This window comes from Cynocephalus volans, chromosome 3, assembly GCF_027409185.1.
Source record: "Cynocephalus volans isolate mCynVol1 chromosome 3, mCynVol1.pri, whole genome shotgun sequence".
In the NCBI taxonomy this organism is placed as follows: Eukaryota; Metazoa; Chordata; class Mammalia; order Dermoptera; family Cynocephalidae; genus Cynocephalus; species Cynocephalus volans.
The window spans coordinates 169,992,323-170,005,683 of NC_084462.1; the positions used below are offsets into that span (position 1 = coordinate 169,992,323).

The 13,361-nt window shown below is 37.6% G+C and overlaps 1 protein-coding gene across 1 annotated transcript in view; it reads right to left on the minus strand.

Annotated features, from left to right (window-relative positions):
- Positions 1-8,526, minus strand: part of NRDE2 (NRDE-2, necessary for RNA interference, domain containing) — a 48,359-nt gene extending 39,833 nt beyond the window's left edge. The window contains exon 1 of the mRNA XM_063090552.1: positions 8,444-8,526. Within this exon, the coding sequence (XP_062946622.1) occupies positions 8,444-8,507 (64 nt within the window). The 5' untranslated portion in view covers positions 8,508-8,526. The remainder of the gene's footprint in view (positions 1-8,443) is intronic.
- Between the last annotated feature and the right edge of the window lie 4,835 nt (positions 8,527-13,361).

Below are 13,361 nucleotides of genomic sequence, written 5' to 3' on the forward strand. Positions count from 1 at the left end.
ACATTTAATATAAACGAGCTCATCCAAAATGTGTTCTTTTGTAACTGACTTCTTTCATTTGGCATAATGATTTCAGGGTCCATCCACACCATAGCATGTATCACTACTTCTTTCCTTTTTATTGACAAACAATATTCCATTTTATGGATATACCATATATCAGTTGATGGATACTATGATTATCTCCTCTTTTGGGCTATCATGAATAATGCTGCCAAGAACATTCATTACAAGTTTTTATACAAACAAGTTTCATTTCTCTTGGGTAGATATCTAGGAGTAGAATTGCTGGGTCATATGATAACTCTTATTTAGCAATTTGAGGAATTACCAGAATGTCTTCCAAAGTAGCTACACCATTTTAGATTCCTATTAACAATGTATGAGAATTACAATTTCTCCACATCCTCGTCAACACTTACCATTGTCTGTGTTTTTGATTACGGTCATCCTAGTTGGTGTGGTGTGTTATCTCATTGTGGTTTTGATTTCTATTTCCCACATGACTAATGATATTAAGCATCTTTTCATGTGTATACTGGCCACTCACAGATCCTCTTTGGAGAAATATCTATTGAAATCCTTTACCCATTTTTTAAATTGGGTTATCTTTCCATCACTGAGCTCTAAGAGTTCTTTATTTATTCTGAATACTAGTCCTTTAGGTAACTGCATCTAAGTAAGCAGGAGACACCAGAATGCATGCTCCCTGATGAGAGATACTTTGTTTTATTCACTGCCGTGTCCCCAGCATCTAGAGCAATGCCTGGCACACAACAGGTATTCAATAAACATTAGTAGGAAAGAGGGGAGGAAGGAAGGAAGGAAGGAAGGAAGGAAGGAAAATTCCAAAGAAGAATTAACAGCACAGGAAAACAGGAAAGAAAAGAGAAATTCTAACTTAAGTGCCTACAGTAGGCCAACCACCAGACTAGGTACTTACCTCCTTCACATCTATTGATCCTTACTACAAGGCTCTATGGGAGGTATTATGATCTCTGTTTTATAGAAGAGGAAACTAAGGCTCAATGGGATTAAGTAATTAGTAAGGTCATACCTAGTAAATGCTACACAATCTTTCTTCTACTTTCTCCTTTTTCCTTCTGAGGTTGGTTTTCTTCCCTTGGGCTTAATTACTGGCAAGAGCTATGTGAAAATAGTTCCTATTGCTCAATGAAATCACAACCACATCCACAATAATCATATTCTGTCACAAACAAAAAAGAGAAAAGCGGAAAAAGATGGAACAAACACTATGCAGGGAGAGATGTTCTCAAAAAATTCCAGTATATTTTAACATAAATATCCTAGATAATGATGATAGCTAGAAGGAAATGTAAAGAAAAATAGACATCAAAACAACATAAAGCGTGTGACTCCCTAAAATCCTTCGGTGCAAAATAGCTTTTTAAACAATGCAATTGAGGCTTTGTCATATGGGACCACTGGGAAAAAAACAGTTTATAAAGAACCAAAACTCTTGGATTTTGAACCCAAATTATCATGAACCCTCTGTGTGACCTTCATCTCAATCAAATGACTTCCATAAAGGCAAAAGGTATTTTCACCTGACAAGAAGTTGTTTTTTGTTTTGTTTTGTTTTTTGGTAGGATATTAGCAGTGAACACGCATGAACTATTAGACGTATTAATCACTGGATGCTTGGCCTGTATGGATTTTGGAGATGATCTAGTTCATAGATTTTCAAATCTTTCCTAACCAAGGAACTCACTTTTCAAACAAAATCTTTCAGAGAAGTCCAACATGCAGAACAGAAAGAGCAGAGATGTTCTGGTTGCGGGTTCAGAGCGAGGAGTGGGTCAGAGAAGGCTCTCTGGAGCATAGCTCTCTCATTTAAAGAGCAACAGGTGAAGGCCCAAAGAGGTTAAATCACATGGCCAAGGGCACACATCTGAACCTGTATCTGTGATTCTTCATCTAGTTCTCTCCACCACACCATGGTGCTACTCTTTACTTCCTCAACTAAGGAGCTGATTCTCCCAAAGTCTCCTTGCAATGAAGCTATTCAACAATTTTCACGTTGTAATCTCATTATGTGCAATTCGGTCTTCCCATTATATTCTAAACCAAAGGGTCAACAACCCAAATCCTTACAGGGACCGGGTTAGTAATGATTACTGTGACACTATAGAGAGTGGCAACAGAAAAAAGGAAAACAAATATTCTGCCAAACAAACAGGCCAACTGGTTTACATATCTTGTATCCAAGTTTCCAGCTCCCTTCCCTCTTCCCACCTGTCTCTTGCTAAACTATAGGCAACATGAGGGCAGGGGCCATAGTCATGCCTGTTCGCTCCTGTATTCCCAACTCCTAGCACAGTGTCTTGGCACAAAGTAATTGGACTTGATAAATATTTATTGAAAAAATAAAATGAATGAGAATGTGGACCATATCTTTGCATCTTTATTTCCCCAGTACTTAATTGACTGAACCAACTAAAGAAATTTGAGATCTTCAAAAAAATCCATTATCTAGGTATAAAGTACAAGTATTACTACTCTTCCATTCTTTATTGTAAATGTATATTTAATCATTAAATAAATATTTGAGTACCTACTATGTGCCTAGGCAAAGTTTTAGGTATTGGGGGTATAGTGCTGAACAACAGAGACTCTGTTCACATGATGCCTATAATTATAACTTTAACTGTTCAAATACTACATTCAGATTGTTAAATTCAGTTTTAGTTAAATGGGCTGGCTGGTTAGCTGAGTTGTTCAGAGCACGCTGTTATAATACCAAGGTCAAGTGTTCTGATCCCTGTACAGTTGCAAAAAAAAAAAAAAAAAAAAAAAAAAAAAAAGGATTTAGTTAAACAGATTCCTGGAGAAAGTTATCTAAGATTAAAAGATGCTTTATTAATCAAATTGCAAAGTTCTTTTCAACAATTACTTATATCCTCACATAAATTACAAGTTCCTGATAAAAATCAAATATGTATTTAGATAATGGTGCCAAAACTAAGCAAGATGTAACATATTACAGAGAAGACCAGCAGGATACCAAATGCCTAGGGCTTAAGAGAGAAAATCTTACTGTCTGACAAACCTTTAATCCCTGTGGGTTAGTAAATAATCACAGGCTGGAACTTGCCTGGAAATTAGCACTGTGCTGTACATCTTATTACAGATACACATAATTTAGAAAGGAAGAAAGACAGAAGCATCAGGCAGAAAAAACACTTTAGAACTGCTGCCCAACAAAAATAGGCAGGAATCTGGTAGAACCAAAGCATGTGTATTTTTTTCAGGGTAATTTAACAGAAAATAATATAATGAATCATCACTGAATACTTTAAGCTGAAATACTCTTTGTGGTAAGTTTATTACATAACTCTATTTCTCCATCACTAGCAGACAACGTTCCTAAGATGATGTGACAGGACAATGAAAGAGATGTTTTTTCAGTATATCTGCAGCAAAGATAAGATCAAAGACTTGATCTGTAATAGCAACGCCTTCCTCATCATACCCAAACTATTGTTTATAACCTTGAAATAAGAGCTGAGAACACCATTTAAATTAAAATATTCAAGTAAACTTGCCTTACCAGGTTTAAAATATATTGCTACAGTAATCTATAGTAATTTAAATGGTATAGCACTGGTATAAAACTAGCTAGACATAATAGAACAGAATAAACAGCATAGAAACAGAATTTAGTATAAGTATGGTATTTCAAATCAGTGAATATGGATTATTTAACTGGTGATTTGAAATAAATTTTAATTTTTGGGAAAAATTATATTGTATCCTAATTCTCTTTAGTACCAAATAAAATCTAGTTGGATCAAAGATCAAATATTTCTAAAAATGCATGCCAAAACTAGAAGAAAAATAGGTCTTTTTAATTCAATTCTACTATGGATAGAGGGAGGAAAAAATTGCCATGAAGACTTAAACTTTAAAACAAATTTTGAATCATAATTGCATAAAATGTCCATATTCTACACCCATTCCATTAGAACAAAATAGCAGATTATTAGTTTAAGTGAACTCAGAGGTGAGTGTCACCCCTCCAGAGATAATAATTCAAAAAAAAACATTTCCAGGGCTGACTGTATAAATAAATTAGCATATAGAGGGGACTTCGAAATGTTTGTGGAAAAATGGAATTAAGTGGAATCTTCCCACGAACTTTTTGAAGACCCTTCGTATATATTAGGAAAGAGGTTTATTCCTTTAAAAAAAATAAGCCAAGCTCTTTTTGTGATCAAAACCCTTATTTTCTGACAAAGAATCTGGGAGCACAAACTAACTTGTCCAAAAAGCACCAGCAAACCTGGCTGCGAACTTTAAGATGAAGATCACAAGGCAGAGCCAGACGATTTTTAGGGCAGCGCAACTACTCTGTGTGATACTGTAATGGTGAACACATGACTTTACGCATTTGGCAAAGCCCATGGAACTGTACAACACAAGGAGGGAACCCTAATGTAACTGAGTTAATAATAACACATCAATATTGCTTCATAACTGTAACAAATGTACCACACTAATGTAACATGTTAATAACAGGAGAAATTGTTGGGGGTGCGGGGCATGGGAATTATCAGTACTTTTTGCTCAATTTCTCTGTAAACATAAAATTGCTATAAAAAGCCTATCATTTATAGAGAAAAAGACATCAATTACAGAGAACCTGAGCAAAGTCAGCCTTTCCATGGAACTTAAGCTACAATTTGAAGAGACCCAGGAGTTCCAAAGGTACTGTTTAAACAACAAAAATCCCAACATTCTAATATTATAGCATGGTTTATAAAACAAGTTCTAGAGTCAGAAGAACCTGTGTTCAAATTGGCTTTATGGTTTATTAGTTGTGCAACTCTGAGCAAAATACTTAATCCGAGTCTCTTTTTTTCATTCAGTAATTTTTTACTGACAGTCAGGCACTGTTCTAGGTGCTAGGAATACACAATGAACAAGACAGGCCCAATACTACCCTATGGAACTGACATACTGATAGTCACTTACATGAAATGCAACAAACGCCAAGACAGAGAAGATATACAGGGTATAATGAGAGCACATAACTAGGTATGGATCAGGGAAAGCTGCCAGGGAGAACATCTCAGTTAATAGCTAAAGAATAAGGAGTTAAGCAAATACGCTCCTAGGAAGTGTCTACGCAGAGGAAATAGTTCATACAAAGGTCTGAAAGTAAGAAAGCATGACTCTCTGGGAAACAGCAGTAAGTTATTGTGGCTTGACCACTGGGACTGAGGGGGAGGTGAGGGCAAAATAAACTGGAAAGGTAGGGCCTTAAAAAAACATATTAGAGAGTTTGGAAGTACCCTAAGAGCAACGGGCAGATAGATGGTAGAAAGTTTTGAGCAAGAGTGACAAAATCAGATCTAGTGTTCGAAAGATCAGCATCAAAGAGTGGTATTTAAGAGCATGAATTTTGAAGCTAAACTGCCTGAGCTCAAATCCTGGCTCTGTGACTTACTAGCCACATGACCTTGGGCAAGTTACTTACTGGCTCTGTGCCTCCATTTCAACAGTATCAGCTTCATAGGGCTGTTATGAAGATTCAATGATTTAATATTTGTAAAGCATTTAGACCAGTGATTCTTGGTACAGTGTGGACAGCGGTTCAGGGAACGAAGGCAGGACTAAAGACGGGGAGACTATTTTGGGAGGCTGTTGTAGTAATACAAGGGAGGAGGATGGCAAAAATTAGGCAGTGGTAGTGAGAACAGAAAGAAACTAAAAAATGTCAGAGTTGTTTGGAAGGACTAGATGAAGAACTGAATGGGAGGAAGTGGGGAGTTGAGGTATGGGAGGAAGTGGGGAGTTGAGGTATGTGTCTAAGTTTTGGCTTGGGTGAATGGTGGTGCCATTTTCTGATATGTAGACACCAAAAATAGAGCAGGTTTGGGGTAAAAACACAATGAGTTTGGTTTCTTCCCCAAATACAGATAATACACCTGCATATGTTGTTATAAAGGTTAAATGAACTGATATGCCATCCTCCATCCCAACTCTGTCCAAATATTTGACTCCCAAGCAACAATGTTTTAGGGTACACAATCCTAATAAACAATCTGAAGGTAGGAAGAAAAGCTTGAGAATTGGGGGGATCAGACACTGGGGGCTCTCTGCTGCTTGTGACACAATGGAGACTCCATATACCCGGTTGAAGGAATGAATATTGCTGAATATAGCCTCTGAGCAACCTGACTCATTACCGAATGTGATGCCCACTTAAATCCTGGCCTAGCTATTAACAGTTCCTGGACAGTGAAGGGCAGAGCCCCTCTCAATCATTTTGGTCTTGCCTGTCTTTCTCGTCCAGGAGTTTAATGTTTTTTAATTGAAACTCTACATGCACTACTACTAATGCTATCTTACATTTTTATAGCATTTTACAGTGTTTCTATTTATAACAGCAAAAGACTGGCAACAGTCCAAATGTCCTAATAGAGGACTGGTTGAACAAAGTATGTGACATCCACATGATGGAGTTCTGTGCGCCAGTAAAAAGAAATGAATAAGCTCTCTACACTCTGTTAGAGTGATCTCGGGGATTTAAGGTAAAATGCAGCATAGTATGCATTTAAGAAAGAGAAGAGAAATATAGTTGCTTATATTAAGGGGAAAAAATGGAAGGATACCATTGACTAATGAAAATTTTAATCTGTAGGAGAAGAAAAGTAACAGGCTGGAAGAACAGAGATGACAGCTTTTATCTCTCTGAATATACCTGGTTTATATTTTCAACTTTAGAACTAGTAAATGTTTTACATCATTATAAAACAAGATCAAATCAAAAAGAAGAAAAAACGATCCCTAAATATTGAAAAGAAATGTAACATATATACCTAATTGTGTATCAAATTGGTGGCAAAACCACACAGAGAATTATTTCAAGTGATTATAAAACACAATAATTTGACCACACATCAAGAACAAATAGAACCATAAAGAAATCTGAAACTATTAGCATTCAATGAATACTGTTATTTTGAACATACAAAGAAAAAAACACGAAAGTTAAATCAAAGCAGTTAGGTAAAAATTTCATAATCTTAAATTTGGACTGAAAATATCAATATGAATTCATGACGCATTTTCTCTTCCTGGTTTTGTCCACTTACAAAGTCTGAAAGTAACGACAACCCAGTAGCGATGATACCCCTAACACCCAGTCTGTGGTTTTAATATATCCATTCCATTTTCCACTAAAAGAAACCAGGATTCCTTGGAGAAATGACCAAGTTCAGGGCTCATCCCTTACAACAGAATATGTAAGTGATGATGAGCCCTGGACATCTTTTGGGACAGAAAGCAAGGAAGCTATTAAAGATGACTCGGTCATGCCATAAGGACTCAGGCACCAACTTGATTAAGCACCCATTAGCCAACGATGGGACAATTTGAACATTGGGAAAACTACTATCTGCAATGGACAGAAATATAAATGTTAAAAATTCATGAGTTCATAATGAAAACAAAAAACACCACATTGGTCACCTCTAGAAGTTGCTAGGACATTCATTATTCTGAAAACTGACAAAGGGAATGAATCATGTATTCATCCTGTCTTCCCTGCCTGTACTATATTTCAGGGCCCAATAGTTCTTTACAGAATAACTGATGCTAATAAATATAGGAGAAATGATAAAATTAGAAAATAACCACTTTGCAACTTCAAAGAAATAATGGACCTAAGCAATAATTATAAATGGCTGCAAAAAAAAAAAAAATCTGAGGATATAACAGGTGTCAGACACAATTGGGCCCTGCCACATAAAGCACATGATACAGGATTAACTATTTTTTAAATGAATTCACTATACGTCTCAATTTTTAACAATGCGGCCCTCTTGGAATGTTTGAGGCTTAAATAAAATATGTACAGCCATAACCTGGCACACAGTAGGCTCTCAAGAAATAAATCTTAGCTCTCTTCCCTCAGAGCAGTGCCCTTCTGGAGACTTTGATTAGGCTCTGGATTCCAATCCCCTACTACAGGCCTGCCAAAATATATGAACCTAATGAGCATTTCGGAAAAAAGCAAAACAGGAAAGGAAGAAAGAGGTAATAAAAACACACAGCATTTGCATCAGGTGTCTCCTTGAGATGTGGAGTACCATGATTCCCATTTTAAAAGTGAAGTAACCGACGCTCGGAGACAGAATGAGGTCCAACAACATGATAATATCGAAGTCCCAACTCCAGGGCATCTCCCCCAGCTTTCTTCCCCTTTCCATAACTCTACAACCCTAGCCCCACAAGAAGCATCTGGGCCGCAGACCCCGGAGGAGGCCCGGAGCCCTTCCCAGAAGGCCTTGCAGCGCCGCAGAGAACTCTGGGATAAAAATGGATAAACAAATACAAGGCGAGGGCCGAGACCTAGGCCCGAGAAACTGCCTCTTAAACTCACCGAGTGCCTTCTTCGGTCCTTTTGTGTGCTTACCTCTCCTGGAGCTCCCGCCATCAGGGGCCTCACTAACTCCTGCAAAGGCCGGGAACAGCGCCATGATTACAGGCCGCACCGCCGTCCCCCTCTACAGAAATGGCGTCCGCGAGCGCGCGCCGGTCTGAGGCCTCTGGCTTCGCGGTGCACTCTGGGAAGTGTGGTTTTTCTAGAGTTCGGGAGGTCTTGATCCTGGACCAGGAGGGGCGGGGCCAGGAGGGGCGGGGCTCGATGGGACGGGGCCGAGGTGGGTCGCGCAGAGAGTGACGACTTCCTAGTGGTTGGTACCCGCAAGCTCCTGTGAAACCGGAAATGCGGAAACTGGGAGGCGGGATAGTTCAGAGCAGAAAAGGACTAGCAAATTCGGGTTCTGGGTCGACCTCTGAACGCACACCTTCACCTGCTGACTAGGTCATATTAATCAATCTCTGTAAGCTTTAGTTTACTCAACTGCGAAACGCTGAGAAGATAAAATGAATATATATATATAAAGTGTTTAGCCTTGTGTCTAACCGGGGAAGAGCACTTATTAAGTGAGTTGTGACTGCAAGTTCGACTCAAAGCCATGGAAGATAGCCAAACTTCAATCGGGTTGCCATTTTAAAAATCCTAGGATTAAGGAAGAATGCAAGGGCCCATCTAGTTCAAAGGTCTTTTTTTTTTTTTTTTTTTTTTTTTTTTTTTTTAAAAGATGACCGGTAAGGGGATCTTAACCCTTGACTTGGTGTTGTCAGCACCACGCTCAGCCAGTGAGCGAACCGGCCATCCATATATGGGATCCGAACCCGGGGCCTTGGTGTTATCAGCACCGCACTCTCCCGAGTGAGCCACGGGCCGGCCCCCAAAGGTCTTTGATAGTTGGAAAATCTATTTATTCTTGAAGCGTTCTTGATCAAAAAAAAAATTGGATCTGAATCTAATCAAGCCTGCTACCAGAAATATAGCAGATAAAGGAAGAAGTTTAAAGACTTCAGTGTTGAGAACACCAAGTTCCAGGGGTTCAATCCCTGTTACCCGCCAGCTGCCAAAAAAATAAATAAATAAAAATAAAATGAAAGACTTCATACCACCTGGAAGGAAACAGGCAAATCCAGAATGTGGTGAATTATAGAAAACTATTAACAGGGTTTCTTCAACAAATCAATGCCTTTAAGAGGGCAGGAGATTGCGGTAGATTAAAAGATCGTAGGAGATCAACCAAATACAGTATATGACCACATTATGATTCTGATTGGACAAATTATAGGAAGACCTTTTTAAGACAAATGAAGAAATAAGGTGGGCAGAATATTACATGACATCAAGTAATTGTAATCCTGTTAGATGTAATAATAAACTAATGGCACTGAGTTTACTTTTTAAAGTTCTGGTATGTATTTGCAACTGAGAATAGATAAATAAAGATATATTTCTTTGGATTCCAGAGAGTTCAAAGATTTTAAGAGTTAAATAGGAAATACTTTAGAAAGCAGAGATACCAATTTAATTATCTAATTAAGATATGGATGGATTCTTGTGAAGGCTGCAGATCTGTGTGAGAATTTGGGTGCGTAAATCCAAAATCAGCACCCTTCAGTCTGTGAACTCCACGACCTAATACTTACCAAAAGGGGCTTAGCATGACGGTATGGGCAGTAATCCCCCGAACGTCTGCAACTTTAAATCTCATGTCCTGCAAAAATCTCTGACTCTAAGTTACTTCAATTAATTGGGGCAACATCTGCCTTTCTTAGCAGATCACTTCAGGTACCTGGGATAGTAACAGTCTTCTGCCTAGGCTTCATATCTTTTTACTCCAGAAAAATAAGAATTAATATGGAAGGTTTAAGAAATCAAAGCCATAATAATATTTCTGTAATAAGAAAGAATCTGGGCATATTAGGTAGTTTGTGTATTTACAGATGTGTAAGAGAATTTGGCTTGAAAGACTCCATCATAAGAACAATTTAAAATGTGTAATTGAGTAACTGATACAGACTACTGGTTTTAAGTTGAAATTTTAATAATGTTTAGGCAGAGTTTCAGGACATCTAAGACAATATAAGATTTACCATATTTGTAAGTGTAATTGATTAGATTTATAAGAATCAATACTCGAAGAAGATTGATACACTGTCAGATACCTTAAGTACCTAAAAAGGAAATAACATTAAATTTAAAAATTTATATGAAATGTATAAATGCTCAGCAGAGGTCAGGAAAGTTTTTCTTAATGGGTCACATAATAAATATTTTAGGCGTTATGGGTCAGAGGGCCTCTGTCACAGCTACAGCAGTACTCCCTTATTTACAGTTTTCCTTTTCAGTTTGTTACCTGTGGGAAACCAAAATCCAAAAATATTAAATAGAAAATTTCAAAACTAAACAATCCATAAGTTTTAAATTGAGCACCATTCTGAGCATTGTGATGAAATCTGCCACCTTGCTTCCTCCCACCTGGGACATGAATCACCCCTTTGTCCAGCACACCCACACTGTAAATGCTACCCACCCATTGATCATCAGCATTGTCTGCCCCTGACATCCAATCATGAGCCTCGTGATGGTTTGATGATCCAGGACCACCCAAAACAGATGACCCTCCTTCTGACATGCACTACATCACTACACATGTGTCTTTCATCTCACTTCATCTCATCACGTAGGCATCTTATCATCTCACATTATCACAAGGTTGAGTACAGTATAATAAGATATTTTGAGAGAGAGACCACATTTACATTTTTATTACAGTATATTATTATAATTGTTCTATTTTATCGTTAGTTATTGTTATTCTCTTACTATGCTGAATTTATAAATTAAACTTTATTATAGGTATGTACGTACAGGAAAAGACATAGTATATAGGGTCCGGTACTATCCACGTTTTCAGGCATGTACTGGCCATAGTGGAACGTATCCCCCATGGATAAAAGGGAATTACTGTATTCAGTTTTGCCATTGTATTAGGAAAGTAGTCATAGACAATACATATATAAATAAATGGACATGGCTGTGTTCCAATAAAACTTTATTTACAAAAACAGGTGGTGGGGCCACAGCTGTAGTTTGCCAGCCCCAAAGAATCCTATATTATATTGGACAATGTTTAATTGACTGCCTTTGTAAATTAGAACAAACATTACCCCAAACCCTTAAAAATTATGGCTAAAACTTATCGGACGTAAATAAAATAAAATCTGTAAGCTTCGCTTGAAAATTTAAGAACATTATTCTTCAATTAAAATATTTATTCCTTTATATTCAACAACCACTTTTCAGGAAATGAAGAGAATGGAGAAACATGTTAAACACCACCCGGGGATACAGTCAGCACAACTCCGATTGTGGGAAACTGTAGAACTACCTGGTTTCTTCAACAAATAAAGTAGAAGGAAAGAAACTAAAGCAGGAGAACCAAAGGGGGATGCTATGGTTTGAACATCTGTGTCCCAACCAAAATCCATATGTTGAAACTTAACCACGAGTGTGATAGTATTTAAAAGTGAGACCATCAGGAGGTGATTAAGTCATGAGTGCAAAGCCCTCATGAATGACATTAGCAACCTTATAAAAGGACTGGAGAAAACTAGCATTCCCCACTTCTTACCCTTCTAGCTTCTGCCATGTGAGAGCACAGCAACAAGATGCCCTCTTGGAAGCAGAGAGAGAAGCCCTCACCAGACACCAAAACCGCCGGCACCTTTATCTTGTATTTTGCAGCCTCCAGAACTGTGAGAAATAAATTTCTATTTTTTATAAATTACCCAGTTTCAGGTATTTTGTTATACCTGCACAAATGGATTAAGACAGGGGACTTATATATTCAAAGAGGTTTGAGAGACATTTTGACCAATAGTATTGCACAGATTATATTTGGATTCTAATTCAAACAAACTATATAAGTAAACTGATGATATTTACAAAACAGCTGAAAATTTGGGCACTGGCTGGATATCTGATAAACTTAAGTAATTATTGTTAAAATTTTGTAGGCATGATAATGGCACTGTGGCTTTATCTTTTTTAAAGGGTCCCTATCTTTTAGAAGTACATACTGAAACACAGTGAAATGGTATGACAGCTAGGATTTGCTTCAAATTCATACAGGAGGGAGTTGATGGGTGGAGGCGTGGTAGAAGCAAGATTGGCTTTGAAGGCCGGCCCGTGGCTCACTTGGGAGAGTGCAGTGCTGATAGCACCAAGGCCACGGGTTCAGATCCCATATAGGGATGGCCGGTTAGCTCACTTGGGAGAGCGTGGTGCTGACAACACCAAGTCAAGGGTTAAGATCCTCTTACCAGTCACCTTAAAAAAAAAAAAAAAAAAGATTGGCTTTGGGTTGATAATCGTTGAAACTGGGTTAATGTATACATGGGGATTTACACACTATTTTGCCCTTTTTTCGTAAGTACATTTTAATATTTCATAATACAAAGTTTTTTAACTAGAAATGTAAAAGTTCATTTTTTAATAAAAAGCATAGTAAAAAGAAACAAACTACTGATACACACAAAAATATGAATGAATCTCAAAATCTATATGCTGGGCGAAAAAAAAAAAAGCCAGACACAAAGAGTGCTTACTGTATGATTCTATTTATACAAAACTCTAGAAAACACAAATTAGTATATAATGACAGGAAGTAGATCACTGGTTGCCTGGCTCTGGGAGCAGAGGCAAGGATGTTCTACAGAGGGACATGGGGAATCTTTTGACAGTGATAGAAACGTTCTGTGTCTTGATTATGATGGTGGTTTCACAAGTGTGTAACCACCTGATTTTTTAAAAGCTTAAAAATAAAGAATCTGTTGCTTTAATAAATTGAACTCTAATCTTTTAAACCAGGGGATGGCAACCTTTTTCTGAAAAAGGTCACACAATAAATACTTTAGACTTAGCAGGACATATTGCCTTTGTTGTAACTACACTGAAA